General features: G+C 33.6%; 1 protein-coding gene across 3 annotated transcripts in view; it reads left to right on the forward strand.

Annotated features, from left to right (window-relative positions):
- The window catches only part of NBEA (neurobeachin), a 547,470-nt gene that overhangs the window by 103,532 nt on the left and 417,821 nt on the right, over window positions 1-26,117 (forward strand). For all 3 annotated transcript variants that reach the window (XM_073229196.1, XM_073229216.1, XM_073229206.1), the window contains exons 8-11: window positions 2,482-2,628; window positions 9,559-9,756; window positions 10,372-10,505; window positions 24,576-24,684. In XM_073229196.1, coding sequence (XP_073085297.1) covers window positions 2,482-2,628; window positions 9,559-9,756; window positions 10,372-10,505; window positions 24,576-24,684 — 588 coding nt within the window. The remainder of the gene's footprint in view (window positions 1-2,481; window positions 2,629-9,558; window positions 9,757-10,371; window positions 10,506-24,575; window positions 24,685-26,117) is intronic.

Here is a 26,117-nt window from a genome sequence, read left to right on the forward strand (position 1 = left end):
AATCATATAATAAAATTATTAGAGACTTAATAGTTTTTCTCTGAAAGTTTTTTCTACTAAATGAATTTTTATGTCTTAAATTTAATATAATTAAATTGCTAAAAGACATGATTAGTGATACAAAAAAGGGAAAATTACTTGGCTAAATCATTAAGCATTAGTATCAGTGTAGCATTCCATTCTTTCCAGAATCCAAAGCATTAAAAGATTTCTTCTGTATTTTATTTAGATGTGAAGGAAGACTGTATACAAAATGAATAAGTATAACAGGTAGTCAGTATTATTAGATAAATGATGATAAGTGCTAAGGAGAAAAATTTAGTGGGAACACATAGAAAGTGTGGGTGCAGGGGAAGGAGAAGCCATATGGTACAGAGATGATCTTTGTGAGAAGAGGTGAGGGAGTCAGCCATGTGGCTCTTTGGGGGAAATGCCCCATTCAGTGAAAACAGTGAGTGTAAAGGCGTTGTGGCAGGATGCAACATTGATCTAACAACAACGCTTTAGCTAGTTTGTCTGGAGCAGAGGAGAAAGAGACAGAATAATGTGAAGTTCGGCTGTCGTAGAGGGTCACATGGTGCCAGGGCCTCATGAGCAAACCTGAGTCCTGGGCTCTCTCACCTTACCCAGCATAAAAATCTTTGAAAGGTTTTGAGCAGAGAAGTGAGGTGGTGTTGGCTCATGTTTTAAAAACCTCAGTCAAGGCGTAGTATTGGGAATATTCTGAAGGGAGACAATGACAGAAGCAGGGAGTTAAGTGACTTACTGCGGTCATCACAGCTAATATTAGTTTGTCCCGGCGCGTTAGCAGAGAGGGGGGTAACACAGCTGGCTAGAGGCTGTGTAGAATTAAAACGTCAAGAACTCTCATTTCTGTTTTGGGGCCTTGTCTCCATCCTGGCCTGTTGGAGGCTGTGTTCTCGTGACAAAAGTACCTCCAAACCCAGTAATGTACGGCCCTCCCAGCATGCCTGGTTTCATAAAAACATGCCTCTGTGTAACAAAATTCACTTCTTATATTGGCAGTCTGCATCTCTTCAGACTTGAGATCCCTCAAGGGCAGGGACTGTCCGGTATTCTCCTGCGTTAGGTGGCACTGTGTATGACGTAGTCCACAGTTTTTTCCTAGGTCAGGGGTTGGAAGCCTATACCTTATGGACTAACTTGATCCTTGACCTGTTTTTATGTGACCTAGGAGCTAAGAATCTTGGTTTTTACGTTTTTAAAGGTTTTAACGACTCAAACACAAACAAAAATCAAAGATTATGTGACAGAAGCTACATTTGGCTTGTAAAACTTATTTATTATGTTCCTTTACAGGAAACGTTTGCTTTTTCTGCCCTAGAAACTCATAGTCAGGCCACAGTCAGTAAATATTGATGAGGATGATATTGTCATAATTAGAATATACAAGGAATTCTGCCTTCCATTAGAGACAGTCTTTTTTTATAGAGTGGGAGAAACCCCAGTGACCTCATTGATGGTTATTAACTCTATAGTTATATTTAAACAAAAAACAAAAAATGAAGGAAGGACTTCCATTTCTCAGTTTTTTGCAATAGAGCCCCAAGAAGTGGAGAGGCCCAGAGAATAACACATATGCACACATACATAGTTGATTCTCAAGTCCCTATACTTTTAATTACAGATTGGGTATTTAATGAGGAGTTTCTGTCTTTGAACCTCGTTCACAAATTTTTTATTTTATTGAGGCACCAAAGGAATTGCTTACATATATAATGTCTTGCTTTTATCAGTTCTAAGGTGTGGAAGGACCTCTAAGGGTGGGGGAGAGCAACTGGGCAGTAACTGCTTTCACTGGTCAGATGGGTGGGGCCACGTGTTAGGTGAGATTTAAGAAGTAGAGGTGAGAAGCACCTTAAAGGTGGCCCCTTGGGTGCTGCACTCTCCAGATGGGGAGGACTGTACCATCTGCTGTAGGCCCCAGACTTTGAGGATTATTGTTTATTGATTACGTGTAACGCCTGCTCATCTAAGAGAGGGAAGTGACTGTCTTTGTGTCTTTGACTGAGTGTGGAGCAGTAGGGGAATATATCCACAGTGCAGAAGTTAGGTAGAATTTTAAAAATTAGGCCCTGTGTGTTTATGATTAGAATTTGGATTAATCATTCTCTGATACAGATGAATCTATGTATAGACAATTGTAAATCATTAGAGTTTTAAAATTAGTATTAATTTTGTAAATTAATAATTATAAGCCCTTTTGCCTTTAAGTATAAAATGTGAAAAACTGTCAAGTGATTATTAAGTAGGTGGTTATTGTTTGTTTTGCTGTCCCATAAATATCAAATGTTTAACTGATTTGTTTGTCCTGAGTATCTTACCTGGCTTTCACTGTTTAACTACCTTTTTCTGTTATTATTATGCTTTAAGGTATTCATAACAGAGAAGGCAGGTATCCTTAAATACTTGTCATTATAAAATAATACATTTGATTTTTTTATGACTTTTTAAAAACAGAGCTATGACAAGTGCTTCCTCGGATCTTCAGAAACTGCTGATGCCAATCGGGTGTTCTGCGGCCAGCTTGGCGCCGTGTATGTATTCAGTGAAGCCCTCAACCCTGCCCAGATATTTGCAGTTCATCAGTTAGGACCTGGATATAAGGTAGTAAAAACAATCTTTTATACATTCTGAGTGTGGAAACTTTTATGTGAATTCGATATGAAATGTGATGCAATTCTGTGTGATAAATTTTGAAATATGATACACTATATCATAGTAGTTTTCTTTGATGTGGTTTAACTCTTTTCTGTTATTTGGAACTCAGTTGTTTTTGTATGTTTCATTTTGTTTCAAAGGTGTTTTTTTTCTTCTGACCCATTTTCCCTTCACGAGCTTTTTTCATTCTTTAGAATATTTTCCATTGTTGAAGCCTTGGCATTTATTGACTTAATTCTGAAATAACAAATTTTATAAGACCATATTGCTTAATATGGTATTTGAAATGTATAAATTATGTAATGAACAAATGAAATGACTCTTGTTCAAATTAGAGATTACTTGGAAAAAAGTTAAAGATTTAGAAGGAAAATTGTATAAAATATTTTATGTATATGAAGTTTTTCACTTTTAGCTTCTACTTTTACTTGTTCTCTGTAGTGGGTGACGGAGTAGACATAGAAGTGAGTATCCTAATTTGCAACAGTAATTATTTAATGTAATTTTTTCATACTCTCCCTGTTTTTTAACTTTAAAAACAAAGACTTCCTTAGGCAAGATATTCACGTATATGAATTCGGTTTTAATTTGTTGTATACCTGGCTAGGGAAATCTATAGTGTTTTCATTTAAATAATGTTAGGAATTTTGAAATCTTAAGGTATTTGGAGCTGGGAGAAGATTACACAGTGTAAGTCAAAGTATTTGTTTGTCTGAAGAAGTACATGTTTTACATAGAAGAGCTTTTCAAACTTGGTGTTTAATCAGTATGAAGACTGTGTTCTAGAGAAGCAGCTCTAAACATTAAAAATAGTTCATCTTTTGTCCTTGTATTTCTGCATTTTTATTTGTTTTTATTCTTATGTCCTATTTTAGACATATACATGACACTTTGAATTTACCCTTATTAAAAGATATTTCTGTTGCCAGTAATTTTAAAATAATGATAATAATATTGAATGGCAATACTGCTGTAATTTTTAAGTCAAGGTGGCAATACCTGGGACATCTTTTGTCCCCATTCCTGTCATTAACTTTTTGTTAGCTGTCTCACATCCTTTTTATTCCTTTATACCTTCTTACATCTTTCTGAATTGAGTATCTTTTTCTACTGTAGCATTTTCATTTCTTTAGTAATTTTTTCATTCAATGGTTGCTCTCGCGCTTACCATACACATTTTAACTTAGCACGGTCAGCTTCAGATTTATATGACCGAATTCTGTGAAATACAGAAATGTTACTCCTATACAGCTTTTTTTTTTGTTTTTCTTCTTTCTGTGGATATTTTAATATATATTACACTATAAATGTAACAAACCCAGTAACAGTATTAAAATTATTACTAAATATATGTCATATATATATTTATATAATTGCATGCCTCTTAAAAATGAAGAAGAAAGAAAGATCAGCTATATGTTTTGTAGCTTTTGTTATCTTAACTTTATTTATCATTTATGGATCTCACCATTTGTTCACTTGCAACCTGGAGTCATTTCCTTAGATCATAATACATTTCCCACCCATCTTCTTTGTATTATTAGCAAATATTTAATACTTCTGTATGTTGTAGGCAAAACCCATACATTGTATACATATTATACAATTGCTTTGAAATCAGTTAAGGGATTACTATTAGAAAACAACATGCTTCTGCTATTGTAGCAATTTGATAAAATTAGTTTTGTTCAGTTTAGCAGTGTTGTGGCCCATTTTCTCATTTGTCTGTGAAGTAATTCCTATTCAGGTGATTAGGGTTCTACTGAGTGGGGGGCTCTGCCTCATTAGCAGCTGTGTCAGGTGGCTGGCTGTCCTCTAACGTAAGTGTAATGTGCCATCACCATAAAATTCATGGTAAATATTTCATGAATAAAGTTTATGAAAAAATTTTTGACACAGAAAATATAAAATATGAAGTAGAAAAAGAGGTAATAATAATAGCAGCTACTATTTTGAGTTATGTTTAAAGAACTAGATATTGTTCAAAGTGCTCTGTTTATATTATGGGTTAGGTTATAACAGGTGAGATGTAAATAACCTGTGATGGATATACATCTGGTGTAGGTGACAGGTGGGATTCCAATGGAATTCTAACTAGTTTTGAACATAATGCTTTTAACAATTTCACAGAACTGAAAATGCAGTATTTTCTTTTCTAACTTTTAAAGCTTTTTTTCTGGTTTAATTGAGGTCTGTTTTAAGATGTACAACATCATGATTTGATACATGTATATACTGTGAAACGATTACCACAGCAAGGCCGACGCATCCATCCCCTTATGTAATTATAATTTTGCATGTGTGTTGAGAACTTTTTAATCTACTCTCTTAGCAACTTCCAGACATACAATACAGGATTGTTAACTATACTAAACCTACTTTAGATTATATCCCTAGTCCTTATTCATTTTCTATGTGAAAGTTTATAGTCTTTGACTAACCTTCACCCATTTTGTCCATTCCCCTGGCAACTATCACTCTGTTGTTTCTATGAGTTTGTTTTGTTTTGTTTTTTTTGGTCCCACGTATCTGTAAGGATCACATGGTATTTGTCTTCCTCTCTCTGACTTATTCACTTAGCATAATGCCTTCCTGGTCCATCCACGCTGGCAAATGTTAGCATTTCCTTCTTTTTTTATGGCTGAATAGTATTCTATTGTATATGTATCATTTATATACATACAGGCCTATGTACATGTCACATTTTCTTTATTCATCTGTTGACAGACACTTAGATTGTTTCCATGTCTTGGCTACTGTAAATAATGCTTGAGTGGACATCAGTGGTTTGGATACCACTTCAAGATAGAGATTGCCTTTCCTTCACATAAGTGACAGAACCCAGGGGTTCCCTTTTCTCCACATCTTTGCCAGCACTTGCTATTTCTTGTCTTTTTGTTAACAGCCATTCTGACAAGTTTAAGGAACTATCTCATTGTGATTTCCCTGATGATTAGTGATGTTGAACGTCTTTTCATGTACCTCATGGCCATTTGAGTATCTTCTTTGGAAAACGATCTTTTCAAGGCCTTTGCCCATTTTTTAAATTGAATTATTTGTTTCAGCTATTAAGTTGCATGAGTTTCCTATATATTTTAGATGCTAACCACTTATCAGATGTTTTGCAAATATTTTCTCCTCTTCATTAGTCTGCCTTTCCATTTTGTTTATGGTCACCCTTGCTGTGCGGAAGATGTGTTTTAGCTTCATGTCATCCCATTTGTTTATTTTGCTTTTGTTTTTTATGCTTTGGATATCATATCCATAAAACCACTGCCAAGACCAATGGCAAGGAGCATAAAACTCCTAAAGGAAAACATAGAGAAAATTCTCATTTATCAACACTTTTTCAAAATTGAGATATAATTGACATAATCTTATATGAGCTTCAGATAGACAATATGATTCAATATTTGTATATATTGTAAAATGATTACCATAGTAAGTCTAGTTAACATTCATATCCATCCACAGTGATACAAATATTTTCTTCTTGTTATGAGAACTTTCAGAATCTAGTCTGTCAACTATCAAATATACAACAGAGTATTAATAACTCTCTCTAGTTGCCATGTCTTAAATTATATCTTCATGACCTGTTTTATAACTTGAAGTTTGTACCTTTTGAACCTTTTTTTGGCTATTCTGCCCACTTCCTTCCTACCTCCTTCCTCTAGCAACCACTTATTCTTTCTGTGTGTTTATGAGTTTGGTGGTTTTTTTGTTTTTGTTTGTTTTGGATTCCATATGTAAGTGAAGTCATATGGTGTTTGTCTTTGACATGTTTATTTCACTTAGCATAATGTCTTCAAGATCCATCCATGTTGTTGCAAGTGGCAAGATTTCTTTTTTATGGCCAAATAATATTCCATTTGACATATATAATAGGTATCACCTTTTCCTTATTTGTTCATCCATCAGTGGACACTTACATTGGTTGCCTCCATATCTTGGCTGTTGTAAGTAATGCTGTAATGAAGATGGGGGTACATATATCTCGAATTAGTATATTCATTCTCTCTGGATAGATACCTAGAAGTGGAATTGTTTGATCATATGTAGTTCTGTTTTTAAATTTTTTGAGGAGCCTTCATACTGCGTTCCATAGTGGCTGCCCAGATTTATCCTACCATCAGCGCATAAAGGTTCCTTTTTCTCTACCTCCTTATCTACACTTGTTATTTCTTGTCTTTTGATATTAGCTGTTCTCACAGGTGTGAGCTGATACCTCATTGTCATTTGATTTTCATTTCCCTGATTATTAGTGATCCTGAGCATCTTTTCATGTACCTCTTCACCATTTGTATGTCTTCTTGGGAAAAATGTCTATTCAGATCCTCTGCCCAGTTTTCATTGGATTTTTGTTGTTGTTAAATTGTCTGAGTTCCTTATATGTGTTGCATATTAACCCTTTATCAGATAATTAGATATATGATTTATAAATATTTTCTCCTCTTCAGTATGATATTTTCTCCTTTTCCTTCTGTTGATGGTGTCCTTTGCTGTGCCTTTAGTTTGCTGTAGTCCCACTTGTTTGTCACTGCTTTTGTTACTATTGCTTTTGTTACTATTGCTTTTGTTACTATTGCTTTTGTTACTATTGCTTTTTGTTACTATTGCTTTTGTTACTATTGCTTTTGTTACTATTGCTTTTGTTACTATTGCTTTTGTTACTATTGCTTTTTGTTACTATTGCTTTTGTTACTATTGCTTTTGTTGTCCAACACAAAAAATCCTTAATTGAAGGTAGCTAGCTCTGCTAGCTAGGGCCTATGTCACTCCTCCTATGGTTGCTGTTTTATCATTCATACACTATTTTTCCTCGTATAACACCATGAACATAAGGAGGCAGCCCTGCTCCGCTTGACTGCCCTCTGACGTCCTGCCCCTGGCCCCCCCAGCTGCTCTGCCCATCCCCTTCTTCCCTGTTCCGTCTGCCCCCCAGTGTCTCAGGCTCGTGGATGCTCTTCCCCTGAATTCCCTCCATTAAATAAGTCAGTTTCTACAAATTAATTCATGTGTTCTGCTCCTCCAAAATAATTCTACTCTCTATCAGTACTCTGCAGTGTAAGTAAAAAATGTAACATATTTGCGAAATTTTACTTTAAAGTGATTGGATTGCAAACACAAATATTAAGCATTCTGAGCATTTATGCTCTTACTGAAATACATACTAAAATGTTTATGTTGCAATACCAAGACAACTAGATGGGCTTTATGTTGCCAATATTACTACCTAGTAACAGTTAACTCATAATTTTATTCAAATATTATGTAGGAAATTATTTGTTTCTGTCTTTCTGTTATAATTGTCACCTATTCTTTAGTACAAGATGGACTGAAAGAAATCTTTATTTTCAATCAGGATGTATTTTAAACCCGGCTGTTTCTTCTAGCTTGGGAAGTGTGACTCTGTGATTATAAAGACAGGATTCCATTGGGAAACTTAGAAGCGAGAGAGAATGTTTTACATTCCTTTGAGTTGAGAGGAGAGCAAGAGTTTCAATCCAAAATAGTGCAGTTTTCTTAGCTTATGTTGGCTTACATTTAAAAGACAAAAAGGACCACACATAACCATATATACGCAAATTTTCAATTGTCTGTGCTGCTCCTGTCTTGGTAGATGTCTAATAATTAACAATTTGCTTCCAGGTTCAAGTTAGAAGAGCTCTCTACATACTAGTCCAGAGGTAGAAAACTGGCTATATTTGGCCTAACACATGTGGTTTGTAAGTGTTTGAAAATGTTTAGATTAAATTACAAGGAGGTGATTTTATATAGAAATTCAGATTTCATGTTTCTCTTGGAAAATGTGGAAGAACTGGCAGCATTGTTCAGTAACTGACTTGAGCTAAGCGATAGGATACTTTCAGACAGGACGTGCACTTGGTGGTTTGAAGAAGCCCCCCCTTACCTCCTTCACAAGCACTGAGCTTATCTATTTAACTCCTGTAAGGACTAGAGTGGAACATTTGGCTTAAACTTAGGAATAAGGAAATTGGACCTGCATCAGTTAAATGATTTATTTGACCCTCAGTAAGGGTCAGGAGATGATTGGCGGCAAAGCCTGAAGTATGGTCTAGGGCACTTCACTGTTAACCCGTGAATACCGACGAGGAATCAGAAGACGTGGTATTTTGTCTTGCTGCCGTCCCTTCTAGATCTTAATTTCTCTAACATTCAGTTTTCATAGTTGCAAGATGAAAATGCTATTAGTACTAATATGTGATTTTTGCAGATGTTAAATATTTGTCACTGTCAGGTTCCTATCTGCAGAGACGTTTTAACCATTTCTAAAAATACCTTTCTTTTTACAGCTAGTCCAGTTTTATTTTTTCTCTTTCATAGAGTGATAAAATGTTTTACTGAACTTCTCTTCTGGGTTTACATGGCTATTGTGATACTTTTGTGGAGTAGCGTTGGTATTCAGTGTGTTGATTGACTTTTTATTGTAAAGTCAAATTTTTCTGCATATAAATATTTTTCATAGTCTCAAGTGATAGTATTTTTTCTATATAAGTAATACACATGCCAGGCTCTGTTTACTTGTATACTTTTTGAGAGTGTTAACAAGGAAAATTCAGTTTACGTTATAAAGTATTAAAGTAAAATCCTCTTTACATTTAATATAATCGAGCTTCTTTTTTCGATTGCAATCACTTTGTAAATCAGGAACTTAATAAAATGAGAATATGAAGATCTGAGTGTTTATCAGCCTAATAAAATTTAAATGTCACAGAACTGAAGTGAAAAGAACAAAATAATATAAGGGTCACAACAAATTGTTTATTATCTCAAATGTTTCTCTGCTTTAAAACTTTGAAATTTTACCATGTTACAATTTTTAAAATGTTTACTTTAGTTTTGTTTTTTCAGAGCACCTTCAAATTTAAGTCTGAGAGTGACATTCATTTGGCAGAACATCATAAGCAGGTTTTGTATGATGGGAAACTTGCAAGTAGTATTGCATTTACATATAACGCTAAGGCCACTGACGCTCAACTGTGCCTGGAATCATCACCAAAGGAAAATGCATCCATTTTTGTGCATTCCCCACATGCGCTAATGCTCCAGGTGGGTGAATAGTCGCCTAGTTTTCATGTTCTCCTCAGCATTAGTGGTATCTTTGTTGTTTGTATTAAGCATTGCTCATGTATAAATATCCAACTGCTGTTTGTCTTTCTGTTTTGGTTTTCTAGTTCTTTGAATGACAGTTTTGTTATCTGTTTCCTTTTGGTGGTAATTTTTGCCTGGGACTTGTCTCCTTAATAGGAAACCTGTCATTTGCTGTCTTGTTATGTGCTTTATCCTTTCAAATAAAACCGATTGAGCTGAATAGATTGTTGTTAGATACAGAAAACTTCGCTTGAAGAATGTATTGGCATAACTCCCTAATATAAAAAATTACCTGAGTGTGTTTAAATCCATTTATCGTGTTTCTTATTCCGGAATATATTTTGATGTATAGCTCCACATTTTTAATGTAAACAGCTCTCAACTTAGATTTCAAATTTAAAGTGATTAGCAAAGATACTTCAAATTTCTATTTTATGTGTATCAAAAATTATTTTATTGAGGGCTTTAAAAATGTCTATGTTATTTAATTCTCTTACAGAGTTATTTGGGACAAGGAAATAGTGATAACGTTATGCTTCAGACACTTAATGAACATTTTTGTTTTTGCACTAGGATGTGAAAGCGATAGTAACACATTCCATTCATAGTGCGATTCATTCAATTGGAGGGATTCAAGTGCTTTTCCCACTTTTTGCCCAACTGGACAATCGGCAGCTCAACGACAGTCAAGTGGAAACAACTGTCTGGTAAGTTTTCTCTGAATGTGTAATTTCTGATATTTTTTACACACTTAGATTATGCCTGTCCTAGGTGGTGTGGAAATATATTATAATACTTGGTTTTTATCCTTGAAGTGCTAATGAAAGCTTCTTTAGGACTAAGATGTATATTTGTACAATATAAAAACCCCTGGCACTTAGATTCTTATAACTATAAAGGAGTGACTTCCTTGATAATAAATAAAAAATTCTTACCAGATATACCTAGTGGTTGTCATAGGCATCTGAGGAAAAATGTTGGTCCTGGCCTTCCCCTCTGCAAAGGCTCATGGTTTGGATTGTCCAGGAAATACCATCAAGTTAAACAAAATTACTATGGTAAAGTTTATACTGAAGAATAATATTTAATAAGTTACATAATTTATATCTTAAACTTTGTAGTGCTGTTATTTTAAGACTAGCACAATATTAATTGATATTAACTTTTCTTTATATGTAGCTCACGTTTGAGAACCCAGATCCAATCAGTGACATATCTGTTTACATAAAATATCATAATCTTCTAATTAGGTTGATTTCATGTGCAGTTTTTGTAGCTTCCCTCATCTCATGCATCAAATGCTGGTTTAATATTATGTCTTAGTATCATATATGTAAGAAGCTAAATGTGAATTTTAACATTTAGCTATTTTGACTGTACATTTGCTATGTCTGGAGAATTTGAAGGGACAGTTATATGGGTAAACAGTAATTTTTATTCTGCAAGTAAAAAGAATGCTTTATTAGTATGTGCAGACAGACATGAAATCCTTCATGGACCACCCAGTTTTGAACTGATAGGAAAACTGAATGAAACTAAGATGGGAAAAATTTAAAGCCCATTGAAATGTAATACATGATTTTCTCACGTTTATTTTCTAAAGTAGCTATTAATAAAATTTTATTTTACTACTGCTAATAATATTGTCCCTGTATTGGGACCATCTTTATGTAAAGTATAAATGTAAGTATAAATGTGACCTGTACATGTATAACATTCAACACCCATCCATAAGTCATGCTTTCTTTTATGTCAGTATATTGTAAAAGTTGGGGTTTGGAAGTGAAAAAGCTTTGAAATGAAAAGGAATGCCAAGGTCATGCCCTGATGTGATATTACTCTGCTATGAGAACTTGTGACATTTCACTGGGACGCAAATCAGTCTAGTGGAAACATGAAACTCCAGTCTTGGATATAAATTCAATATGTGTTGCTCTTTATTATCTAAGTGAACCATTACACATTATGATAAGTAATTAAAAACCTAGTTAAGTGCTATTAACAGTAATTGGAGATGAAGTAGCCAGTAGAAAACTCCACATGTAATTTGAATATTCCTTATGAATTAATATAAAGTTCATAATTATTTTCATCTGCAATGAAATTTGTTGTTTTGTGAAGAAAAATTAGAAATCTTAACAGTTCGAAATGTTATAACTAAAATTATCATAGTAATTTGATTTCATGAACAGCTATTATAAAATCTTAGTACTAAAACCATATTTAACAGGTTATCTGGTCCATTCATCCAAGGCACAATGGTTATTTTTCATTACTTGTCTTTAAAACTCATTTTAGTTTTTATATTATATTTTGGTATTTAAATTGTATTTATTTCATTGTAGAGATAAAAGACTAAGAGGGTCAGTATTATTATTTTCATTTTGATTTGTTTTTAGTTCTTTTATATCATTCATCTTAATTTTTCCCTGTAATAAATAACTTCAACAGCAATCAATTATATATTCTTAATTTATAACCAATTGAAAACATATAAAAAATTGTCATTCTCCTTTTAATAATAATGCATACCCAGTTACAAAGTACCCTGTGGTTCAGTTATGTGCTTTCTAATTCTTATGTAATAGTGTTTCATTAATTGTTTCAAAGCCTTTGATGTTAGAGGTTGACTCATTAGTAGATAATTGTATGTATTGGTAATAGTCTTTTGTTAATTTAAATTTTTGAAAGGGGCCATTATAGACAAGTGTGTACATCAGTGATACAGTCTTTTGGCTTTTGAAATGTTAAATGCTAGTTGTTAAATGAGACTTCTACTTGAAGAACACAGATTCTTACGTTAGGGCAAGGGTTGATAGAATTTCTTATTTTCCAGCTCTATCATAAATTCATGTAGATGAATGAGACCTTGGAATAGGATATATCATCTTATTTTAGTCAGTAATAGATTGTTCTAGATGAATGAGAACCTATTTGAAGTCTAAAATCTTCTAGAGAAAATGTGATACGCTTTTTTTTTTTTAATTCCGTTTTCAAAACAAATACATGCCCCAAATTGTCATTCCTTGGGGACTAAAATTATTATATTGGATTGGTTGATGCCAGTCCAGTGAGTACTGAGAGCAATAACTGAACAAATTTCCTTTCACTGGACTTCTAATATTTAATGACTGAACAATGAACAAATGATTAATAAATGATTTCAAGAAGTTTAACTCCAGTCTCCAAGTAATCATATCTTCTGCATTTTGTGTCTAGGAATGACTTAATAAATTAGCAATTTCACTTTCCTTCCAGTCGGATGATCTTCCACATGGACCGCAGATTACCTAGCCTCTCAAATTTGGCCCACCCCCTTTTTTAAAAAATGATTTATGTTATTAAACCGTTTAGATGATATAAAACAAAACAGTTCTTTTTTATTGTATGACTTGGAAAGAACTTGCTTTGAAAAAAATACATGCTTTGTGGCACAAGGTGTAAGTAGCCTTCTGCATATCAGACAGAAATACAGTAAGAGAGTAGTTCTCACTAGAGACAGTGTGATGCAAAGAATTCTCTTTTTTTTGGTGTCGGACGTATTATGGCTCAAACTGGTGTTGTTATGTTCTGTCTGATTTTAGGTGATGGGGGTGTTACCTGAGGGTGTGTAGTGGTACATGGCATTTACTGAGCATTTACTATGTGCCAGTCTCTATTATCTCATCTAATTCTGTTCTGCTGATAGGGAGAGAAAATGATTAACTTGCTCGAGGTCAGAGACCTAAGTGGCACATTGAAACTAGGGTTCTAATACTGAAAGCCTGGCTCCAGAGCCCTCTCTCTAAACCAGTGTGGGCAACTCTGGGAGTCACTTTGCCAGCTGTGGAACAATCTTAGTAATGCCAACTTTATTTCTTGTCATATGAATTAAAATAAGATTGTATATGTGAAGTAGACATTTAATGAGTTTTCTTTCCTCAAAATAGTAGATAGTCTATGGATTTGATGTAATTTTGTATAAGTAAAATTTATATTAATTCTGTTTTAACTCTGAAAAATTTCATAAATGCAAAGTCAATTTAAAGTGGTCATTTTAATGAATTCTTGTAAGTTAACAAATATTTTTCTCAGGAAGTGTCCTTTTTGTTTATAATTGTAATACAGGTTATTTGATAGATCACTTGATAGAAGATAAAATAGACAAAAATTCAGAGAAGCCATAAAACATTTTTGTCGATGATCCTGTCATTAAGAATCCTCTTATTATATGAATATTTATAGGTCATTAATTTGTTCAGTGAACTTAAATCAAGATTTTAATTTTCTTAAAAGATCTCTTGCTAGCCAAACTTATTCCAGTAATTATCTTGAATTTTATAGCCCTCTTCATAATTAAGCAGCCCCCTTAATAATGAAAATGTCATCATAGAGTCCTGATGAGCACAGTTATCATTGTGTTAACCAATGAAATCAGCTGGAAAATTCAGTATTTCAGTGTCTACCACCTGGACCAGATTTCTCCTTACCATTTGAAGTTATATAAAAGTCCTTTCTTTGTCTTTCCTGATTTTTATTTGAGGGAAGAGTGCCTGTTATGCATATAATTTAAAATTTTTATTGCATACTTTTAACCCAACTGACATAAAAATGAAATGTGCTTGTTTACAAGGAGTGTTTCTCTTATGAAGGTTGTTGTGTATGTAGAATACAATTATTATTTTGGTTTCTGAAAGTATTTCAGTATTTTAAAAATATACCTATGGAATTATATGCCCTTTATCTTCTTTATATTTTTCAGAAAGAAAGTTATGTCTGTCACTTGGTATGCATATTTGCTAGTTTGCCTTTGTTTTTAGTTTACTAAATTTATAATGAAAATATTCTTTAAAGTGAAGCACATACAAAAAGTGTATTTGACATACATATGCTACTACTATTAGAGTAGAAAAACCAGATAATAATTTGTTTAGTGGAATTTAACTAGAATAGAATGGAATTTATATTTAATCTACTGTGCAAATTAATTCATAAGGAGTAAAAAATAAAATGTATTAAGTATTCTATCTGGAACATAGAGAAATTGTAATGTTCAAATAGCCTTCTTTTCTGTGTCAGACAAGTCCATTTTATTCCATGGAGCCTTTATGGAAGAGAGCTAATAAAATTTATAGTACATCTAGCAGTTTAATAAGTTTGCCAGCTGTCATCAAAAAACATTTTGTTTTCTTCTAGAATTATGATTTATGAGTCATTGACTTCTCTAATAACCTGTTTGCTCATAGTTCATTTTAAAGTGTTTTTCATAAGTGATTGCTTTTCTACAATAGTTCTTCCATAAAAACATTTTCTTTAAATTTAGTGAAATCCATTTTTAAATGCTTGCTTTCTTTGTGCTGTTTCAGTTTACAATACATAATTTTCCTCTGTCAGTTTTAAGCAAGGCTTCTACTTCATGTTTGACAAAAAAAAAAAAAAAAAAAGAAAACCAACACCATTTGGAAGGCGTGGCTTCAGATTATTCACCGCAGAAATTCTGGCAAATCATAAATGTGTCATTTCTAAATTTGTTGCCTCAGTTTTCCTGTGATTCACGTATCCTCAGCCTGTATGCCTCAAAATTTCAATCACCTCTTGTAATAGAAGTAACTGCTGTCTTAAGCATGGAATAACATTCCCTTTTACTTTGCTATGTCTTCACATTCCTTGAGAAAATAAGTCAATCGCTTAATTCATTTTGATTTTATGATAATGATACAGTCTAAGACTAAATATCACTTGTTTTCACAAGGAATGTTGCCTTTGTCTGAATAGTCACGATTCATCTCCAGAAGCCCGGAATGTTCCTGATGGGGAGTGGGCGTGATGATAAGTCTCCCCCCGTGTCTAGGCTCTCTCCCCTTGCTCACTGGGTGTGGCGGCCATTATGTGCCAGGGAATCTTTAAAGAAGAAAAGAATTAGTAAGGCATCCTTAGAATCTAGTTAATTTAATATTATAATTTTATTGGCTTTTACTTTGTGTCTAGGTCCACGGTCTTACTACCTAGGCTGACAATTCCCACAGCCTTTTTCTGTCGCTACCTTCTATTTAGGCGTTTATACCCAGGAGCGAGTAGAAAGCATCTCAAAATCAACATGCCCCAAATAAATATGATAACCTTCTCTTCTGTGCAGTTTTTTATTGCTTTTGATATTCTTTTTAGTTTGAATTTCTAAATTATTATTTTTGTTAAAGGCTTTTTTTAAAAGCAGTTTTAAATTTATAATGAAAATGAGAGGAAAATATAGAGATTTCCCATATACTTCATCTCTCACGCATACATACACTCCCCCATTATCAATATCACTCACCAGAAAATTGTACATTTTTTACCAAGGATGGATGTAAATTGATAAACCATAATCACAGAGTCCATACTTTATCATAGAGCTCACTTCTGGTGTTGTACATTCTGTGGGTTTGGACAAAAGTATAATGACATCTTTCCATATTTCTCCTTATAGTTTAGCAATTTTTATCTCATGTAGTTTGAAGCTTTGTTGGTAGGTGCAAATACCTCAAGTATTGCTATGTCTTTGAAAATTGACCCTTTTACTCATTACCTAAAGCTATAACTATATTATTTAAAAATTTATTTACTGACTATATGTCTGATAATTCCAACATTCCAGCCATGTCTGAGTATTGTTCTTGCTATATATTTTCAAGTTATGATTTTTGCCTTTTGGTATGCTTCATAATTTTTTCTTTAAAGACATGATGTGTGGATAAAAGGAACTGCTGTAGGTAGACCTTTAGTGTGTGGTAGTGAGACGTAGGAAGAGGGGAAGTGTCCTAGAGTCCTGTGACTAAGTCTTTCTCTTGTAGTGAGCTTGTGCCTCTAGACTGTGAACCTCAAGTATTTCTCATTATTTTCAACCTCCTTTCATAGGAGAAGATGACTAGACTGGCTGTAGGTGGACATTTTCCTTCCCAAGTCAGTTAAGCTCATTAAATAACACATCAGCAGGTTGGGTGTGGTTAGGTTAAATGGTTTCCCCTCAGGACGGCCCTTGTTAAGAACAGTTCTCTGGTGTATTTAAAAAAAAAAATTCCCCTGCCCCTGCTGTAGACTTAAGAGGATTTTCCTATATTTACTATGGGAACCTGATTGAGATGTTAGAGAGAAATCTCCCAATAGCTGTGGAGGATTTCGCGGACTCTCTAGCCTGGGGGTGTTGGCGCACTGGGCTTCCGGCAGTGAGTTCAGACACAGTCCAGGTTTTCCTGCCTGGGCACTGCTTCCTCCCTGGCAGCTGCCGTCTCTGGGTCTCTGCTCTGGTGACCTGTGACTCCCTGTAGTTTCCTGTCTGTCTGCTGTATTGGGGAGAGTGGTTTGTCCTCTTCCTCCCCTCTCATCAGAGCCTAGAAAAGATGTCAATTTTTCAGTCTCTTCAGCTTTTCACTTGATAGGATGAAGTGGCAGCATCCGGGCATCTGACTGTCAGAACCAGAGACCTCTCTGTTCATTTGTTTCATTTTATTGTTGGTTGGCCCTGGATGTGGGCAGAAGTGCACAGCAGAGTGAGCAGGCCCTGACATTCTGATAGCAGGGCTGAAAAGAAGAACCCCAGAACCAGAAATTGTCAGAGAAATAAAGGAAATGCAAGAATTTGGGGAAGTAAATTTATAAAATTATTTATGAACCCAACCCTGAGTTGTATATGTGTGGCTCTGATCCATGGCAAAGGTTCTAACCATTGCAATAAGGCCAGATAAACAAAAGTTACAGGACTGGAAAGGAAGAAATTGCACTATCCCATTTCACAGAAGGTGTGATTGTCTATGTGGAAAATTTGTAAGCAGTTAGGACAAACAGAATTCTAGCACTATAATAGTAAGTTTAGAAAGTTTTCAAGATACAAGGTTCTCACACAAAAATAAATTATATTCATCTGTATTAACAATGTGCAGTAGGAAACCAAATTAAAAATATCTTTAACAGTAGCTTAAAATTTTTAAGCATTTAAATATAAAAGTCCAAAATATATATACAGGATCTTTGTGCTGAAATCTACAAATTTCTGATGAAAAAAATCCAAAGTCCTAAATGAATGATGAGGTATACTGTGTTCATGTATCGGAAGACTCAACATAGTAAAGATGGCTTTAATTTGATCTAAGATTTAACACAATATCAGTTAAAACTCTGGCTGGATTTGTTTTGTTGATAGAGGTAAGATGATTCTAAAATTTACATGAAAAGACAAAATAACTAAGGTAGTTAAAGTGATTGTGAAAAACAGTGAAGCTGGAGGAGTCATACTTTGCTAACTCTAAGACCTACTATAAGGCTATAATAATGAGGACACTGGTTTTAGCAAAGTAATGGGTACATGTTTCTGTAGAGTACAGTAGAGTCCAGAAATGTACTACAAAATTATGGACAATTGATTTTTTGATAGTATTATATTGGTTTCAGGTGTACAGGTATATATTGGTTTCAGGTTCAACAGTTAGACACATCATTAAACCCTCACCCCAAGAAGTGCTGTTACTTTTGATATTTGGCAATGGGGCAAAAGCAATCTAAGGGAGGAAGGATAGTTATATGTGAAAAAATAACCTTTGGGCTAAACCTCGTGTTATAATTCAAAAATTAACTCTAAATGTAAAATATAAAGCTATAGAACTTTTAGAAGAAAACATATGAGAAAAATCGTTGTGATGTAGTGTAGGCACAGCTGTTCCAGAGATGACACGAAAAGCATGGTGCGTAAAAGAAAATAAGCATTGCATTTGACATTGACTCCATAAAAATTAAAACCATTTACTCTGCCAAAAATGTAATGAAAAGAGATTCTAAAGACTGGAGGAAGACGATAGAAAATTACTTATTTGACAAAGGATTCATATCAAGAATATATAATAAACTCTCCAACCTTAATAGTAAGAAAACATGAAATCCAAGTTAAAGAAATGGATAAAATATTTGAATAAGAACTTCGTGAAAAAGGAGATAAAGATGTCAGAAGAGCACATGAAAAGATGTTCAATATCATTAAGCAGTAGGGAAATGTATAGTAAAGTCAGTATGAGATAGAGCTTCATACCTGGTAGAATGGCCAAAATGAAAAATATTCATGGTGCCAGCGCTGGCAAGGACGAGGAGGCGCTGGAACATATTACTGGGGGGACTGTCACACACACAGCCTCTCTGGCAGTTTATAATCAAGTTAAACATGCACTTACCGTATCATTCAGCCTTTCTACTCCTAGGTTCGTATTTATGAGAAATGAATGAAAACTGTGTCCACACAAACACCTTTATGTGAATGTTGACAGTAGTCCTGTTCGTCATTGTCATTAGTAGTAAACTACTAAAAAGTGCACACACTGTGGTAATCCATTCATACAGTGGCATACTGTTTGGCAAGCAAAAGGAATACACTCTTGATACATGCAGCCATTGGGATGAATCTCGAAGGCAGTCTGTCGAGGTCACGAGGGACATGCTCAGAACATGACATGCTATGCAATTCCATTTATAGGACAGTCTTGAAAAGTCAAAACGATATTGATAGAAAAGAGAAGTAGTTGCTCGAGGTCATGGGTGTTGGCAGAGCGTGACTGTGAAGACGTGAAGGGTTAGGATCAATGAGTTTTCTTTTTGGTGTGAGGGAACTGGTCTTTATTTTTATTGTGGTGAGGTTGTACAAGTCTGTGTATCTAATCTCAGAATTACATACACACACACAAGAAGAAATAAGTTTTACTACACAATCATTTGAAAGAGAAAATTAATTGTAAAGGATAGAAAATATCTAGAAATATGTAAAGATTAAGTATCAGTTATTTCAGGTTTCTGTGTAGTCAGCTATTTTTAATGTTTATTTTCTTTATTTGGTAATTTCAGCACTTCTAGGGTAGGTTTTTAATCCCAGTTCTCTTAAATAATCTGGGGCTCGCTGAAAGTAGAGCCAACACCCGGATTATTGGCCTGACCATATGACTTCCCTACTGTGACATGTTCTGGTCTTGAAGGGCATCGGGTTGTACATATATTGTTGAAATCACACATGGTGTCATTATAACTTGTCTGGTTTTTCTTTGAGATTTTGAACTTCTTAGGTGTTAGGAAGTTATATCATTAAATCTCTGAAGTATTCATGTATCCGCAGATGATACATGGTTACTCCCTGGGGCTGCTGCTTTTCCAGGAGGGTTTTAGGGACTCGAGATTAGGGCATTTAAGGCATTGTAAGTGGTCATTTGTCAGTTGGGGTCAAGTTGCAAGCTAATAGGCTTTGAGAGAGTTCTTCTACATTGCAGCCGTTAAAGTAATTATCTATTAGCTATTTATAGCTAGTTATGAATGGAGCTTATCAAAAGACTGTTTTGTTCTCAAACTATGTAAATACTGGCGGCTACTGTACACTAACATTAACTATGCCAGAGGTTTAGGATTAATTCCTCCACATACAAAATGCTTGAATCTTGTTTCCTTCAGAAAGCACATTTTCACATGTTTCAGTCACAATTTTATAAACTGATTTTTTGGGCTACATTTTGTCAGAAATAAAACAGGCTAATGAAACACAAAATCAAAATCTGTTACCTGAAAAAGGAAAGTAAAAATGTGAATAGCCTGACTAATTTTTAATAGGGTCTTAAAGAATGCTCTTAAATAGCTATGACAGTAGCAGCGATTCACCTTTTAAGGCTGCCTGTCTCCTCAGGCTGAAAGAAAAGAAATGACTGAGAGATCTCATGGCTAAGGAGAGGCTTAGTAACTTCATGCACTCCTCAGTGTATTCCATCTGTCCTTACGTTTACTGTGCTGCATTTCACTGTTTTTCTTATTTGATTCTGTAGATAAATGTATTTTACTTATTTCGGCATGTATCTCCACTTGATGTCTGAGCTGATGAATGTGACAGTTGTGTATCAGGATCATTGCATATGTAGGCAGGTAGGAAGTGGCCTTTTGAAATAGATACTTCCGGAATACAATGTCTAAAAGTGACTACTAAATGTTTCTGGAGTTAGAAACTTTTGGTTTAGCCTTTTATAATTGAACTGTGAAGGAATTTAACTCTTCTAACTTACTATGAGACTTTTTTTGTGTGTCAGTGGAAATTAATTTTGTGTTGAGTATGGAATTACTTTGGGTTCTGCACTTGAGTTGATTTCTTTTACAGTTTTATTCCTGCTATAATCACTCTTGGAAGAGTTTTATAGGAAAGAAATAGCATAGACACTATGGACTAGATATTTTTATGTAATTCTGATATCTCTTGATTTCAATGTATCTCAATATTAAATCAGGCTACCTCTTACCCCTAAGAGATGAAAACTTATGAAAAAGTCAAAAAAATATCCGCCCTTACTGGTACCTTAAATCTCATTGAGGCTTAATCTACCTCTGAGTTTATTTTGACAATTACCCTGCTTGTAGTGTTTCTTAAGAGATTAAAAACATTATTTTAAAAGGGAAGGAGGTATTGAATTTTAGGGGGAAATCTTTAATTTTTACCTAAATAATGCCACTCTTAATATTTATTAAAACCCATCTAGCTGTGATACTTTGTTTTAGTACAAAGCAAATGGGAAAACCAGTTTCTAAGACTTTTGAACGGAACTTAAGTTATATATTCAGTCCTAATCATTTCATTTATAAATTAGGTCTGTCTTTATGATACATTGCATCTTTAAATAATAAAATACCTCAAAGATAATAAAACTCTTGAGATCACATTATACGAATTATATACATCAATTATTTAAAAAATAAATAATGGACAATTTGAAATGAATAGGTATGTTAAAATCAAGTCAAAATCTGTATTTATGAAATTTTAACGGAGCCTCTATGTATGACATATTTTTTCATTAGAAACAAATTAGTCATGTTCACACTATTATATTAGTCATAATATTAAATATTCTCAGGTATTTGTGGACCAAGACTGTTGTGCTATTCTTTAATAATATGCACCAGAAAGCTCTGGAGAAATGATAAATATGCTAAGTCATTGGAGGTACTATTATACTATTTCCTTCATTTTTTCTAAGGTCTAGCTTTTTATACATCTGATTTTTGAAATCAATATCATTTCTTATTAACTGATGCTTGTTAAGAAATGGAAGATGGTAATTATTTTTAAGAAATAATCCTATATATTATTAGTGTTATTTTTTTTGAAAGGAGACAGGATTAACACCCCTAACCATTCCTAAAATAGAGTTGCTACTTACGGAACACATGCTTTAGCACTGTCTATTGAAAAGTTTAGCAATTGTACTTTATGAGATGAAAATCAGTACACGTTTTGTCTATCAAGTGAAACACTCCTGTGAAAATCTGTTTCTAGGTATTGCTATACTTTTCAAGAGAATCTTCTGTGTTGTGTGTGCTAGTTTTGGCTGATATAGATACTTGCCTTTTGGTTTATCCTATATATTTAGATCCTCTACAGATGAACTGATGTGTCTAGACAGGAAGTGGTATGTAGGAGATATAGGAATGGGCTGAAGTATCCTTTATATTTGCCTTTGTATCTAGGGGAGTTGCAAATAGGCAAGAATGGAGAGAAATTTTGTATGGCAGTACACAGAAATTTTGCAAGTTTATTGTGAGCCCTGCAGCAGTCCGATGCATTTTAGTTACTGGTAAGTTTGTTAAATTACGTTTGAAAATGTACTCTTCGAAGATGGCCATCTATTTACTATTACGTCCACTATGTCAAATATACCTATTTTAAAGATTTTTTTTGAAAAGATGTGGTATTTCTGTTGCATTGAGTTTTAGATATAAATTAAAAATACTTTTGTTAGTGAATACATTTGACTTTTTCAACTGTCATAGTTAAAATTGAAGTGAAATTAACATTATGGACAGCATAGTCTTGTGTTAAACTTTGGGAGTAATAAAATTAATATTTCTTATTTGTAATGGGACTCCACTATGTTTAGAAGTCTGAGTTAATTAGGTGACTGAGAAAGAATAGTCCTTCTGACATAAAAGATTAAGATGATGCATGTCATCCTTGTAATTTTAAATGGTTCTACATGGGAGGGTGATATTATAAGAAAAATCTTTTTTGCAGTTTTTTCATGGACCTTAGGGACCACAGTGAGGCATGTTGAGTCTTTTCTTTTTGGTGGTGCTATGTTCAGGAGCCTGAACCATCTTTCTTCCTAAATCACTAATTCAGGTGTAGGTAAGAATTCTATGAGCAGATTAGAAATTGTGTAACCTCTCTGCAGTGGTTATTCTTTATTCTTTCAAAACATGTAGGGAGAAGTACTATGTGTAGTGGTACAACAATTATGTGTGAAGTGGCTTTGACTATGATTCACTTAGAGAGACTAGATTTCTTAATAGCTGTTCTTCTTTACAGGAATATTACAACAGTCCCAAGGGATTCCTTGGTAGTTGTGGTTTTCTTATAAATTTCTATGTCTGATTTTAAGACAAAGTAACAGAGTATCATTTATTTGTAATACTAGCTTATTTTTTTTGTGGCTTAAATATATAGGGCCAGTTAATATAAATTGATTTTATTTTAATGTCCTGTAATGAAGTATTTTATTTCCAGATACACTCTATCTTTTCTAGCGGATATCATGTATACCATTAAACTATCAATTTTTATAACAATAATCATAATTTTGCTGTTCACTTTTTTTGAGAATACTTCTGATTTCAACAAGAATAGCCACATTATCAGAGAAGTGTGTTACTTGTCAATCCTACTGAAACCAGAGGAGCTCGCGTAACTTCAAAGAACGGGCTAACTGTAGGTTCCTTTCGGGCTTTAATACTTTTCCAGTTTTCCTCATTAACAGATTTCCTTAATTTCTGGTGGGACTGAGTACTTGTGCATCTAAAATATATGTAGAAATTTGTTTTATCCTGTCTTGTGATTATAAATAAGCAATTTAGGGTACATTAAAATACACTGTAAATAGGTACCATTTTAATTGCTGAGAAAGTCTGGCATAGTCATTTATTGTTATAAACTACGGTAAGCATATACAATGAAGGAATGTATTTTAATTAGGACTGCTGTCATGTATTAATGCTGCTGTTTGGAAATGTTCTACGTAATCTTGTGAAGTAATACATTATTGGAGCTTAGTCTAGCACAATCATTTATTTTTCCTTTGTTTCTTCATTCACTCACTAGACATATCAAGTCTATCTTTGGTGTATATCTTTGCGTGCCTTTGTGTGTTTGTGCATATGTTGTGTAATGATCTGCCACTTTTCATTTCAATATTACATAAGTCTTATTTTCTCTGCTCTCACGAACTTTCCTGAGGGCATCTATGGGTCCAAGTAACATGCTGCATAGTCCTCTGGATGTTTTAAAAAATATAGATTGTTTCTGAAAAATAGATCTAACTTAAAAGTCTATTTAAAAATAGGTGTGCTCTTCCAAAGCAATATTGTATACATATTTGGAATTCTTTAAAATAACATGTTCTTCAAACGAATATTATGATAATATCTTTATTACGGAGAAGTGACGTATTTGTGGGTATGTTTCTTACGTTAGATTTAGTTGAAGCACGGAACATATATATATGTATAAATAAACCTTCATGGTTTTCCTGGAATGTAAAAAACTACACAGTTAAGTTTTGATACATGATATTTTAATTTTTAAGAAAGAAACTAGATTTCTCATAGGTGTGAGAAAATGTATTCTTGCATAATACTGTATTCTACTGGCCTTGGTCAGCACAATAGAGAGTAGATTTGAATGTGCTGAAATACCGAAATGGAACCCGTGTTTACGATCGACACTTGATGATCACATAATGAAGTTGTCTGTACTTTACACGCAGCGCTACTCTTTTGGCATTCCTGGTTGAACTGCTTAAAAGTTCAGTCGCCATGCAAGAACAGATGCTGGGTGGAAAAGGCTTTCTAGTCATTGGCTACTTGCTTGAAAAGGTAAGTGATGTGCGCTGATGGTTTCGTTGTGTAGCCTTCACAGACAGGAAACTTGACAGCCATTGATCATACTTTTTCTGCGGTTTCCCTTTCGTTGACAGTGCCGAGGCCACGTTGTTGGCTAATTCACAACTTAGATGTAAATGTGGATATTGAACTAAGTTGGGCTCAGAAATCTCATTAAGAAATTATGAGTAAAAATAGAAACTAAAGAAAAAATATTTTTATCTATTTGTATTGAAAGTTTCGTATATATTCTCTTACATCTTTTCTTTTGGTTGTTTGCTATGTTTATTATATTCAAACTAGGTTTCTTGGAAATTTTAATCAATTTTAGTTAGTTTTAGTTTAAATGGATTTAGTTTTCCGTTTCTGTTTTATTAACTATAAGGTAAAAACATTTTTTTTGTAGGAATAGAAACATTATTTTGTCTGTGTGCAGTTTTTAATGTAGTAGGATATATAAAGTATCTTTCCTTTAACAAATGCATAGTATAAACAATGCAAATTAGATGGGTTTAATTTTTTCCATTTTGTGTCATTTATGTCATTTTATAAATGACCTTTGCTTTAGTCACAGCTTTGGTATTGAGTTATGAATTTCTGATTATGGTCTCAAGACTTTGGTTGTATCATGTGATGTTATTTAAAAATTAAATTGGGAATTCATGAATAGCTATTTTTTTCCCCTGAAGAAATATCTATCACCCTCATTAGCTCTCAAAAACCTCTTCTTATCAGTTAACTCTAACCTTCAGCTGCTCTGAAAATGGAACTACTTTAGAAATAATAGAGGTGAGATCTCAGCTGAGAGAAAGAAACTTATTTTTTCTCCTGAGAAATAAAATTGAAAAGACTTTTGGAGATAGTTATTTTTGCCTCAGATTGTTCTACATTTGAAGTCTTTGTAACCTGTCTTTTCACTGAAACAAATACTTCTCTTTCTTGAAGGACTGGTGATCAAGGAGTGGTAGATTATTAAGTAGATAATCATTAAGTAGATTAATGATAAGTCATTGGCAGCATTTCTTTATTGAGATGATTTTTTCAGTAACATTAAAATTTTCATTAAGGCTGTTTGGCTTACTTTTTAATCATGAAAATCTATTTTCTTATATCTACAGTATTAAAATACAATTATTTCAAAGATTTGTGTTCAATTACATTTTACTTGAAATAGATATTATGAAATCCTTGGCAAGATTACTATACATAAAAAGTTTACTATCAGAAACTACTCCTTGTATATATACTTTTCATCTGTATACTGAGGGTTTATCAATGTAATTCTAAAGTTAGTATTCTTGTGTAAAGTTAGGTTAAAAGTAGAAATTTTGGGAAAAGATTTCAAATCAAATAAAAACATGTATTCAGTTCTTCCTCTTTCTCAGAATTAGTATCCTTAAAATTATGCTGTCAATTTAGTACATGTA

The sequence above is a fragment of the Manis javanica genome, chromosome 1 (genome assembly GCF_040802235.1).
Source record: "Manis javanica isolate MJ-LG chromosome 1, MJ_LKY, whole genome shotgun sequence".
Taxonomy (NCBI): Eukaryota; Metazoa; Chordata; class Mammalia; order Pholidota; family Manidae; genus Manis; species Manis javanica.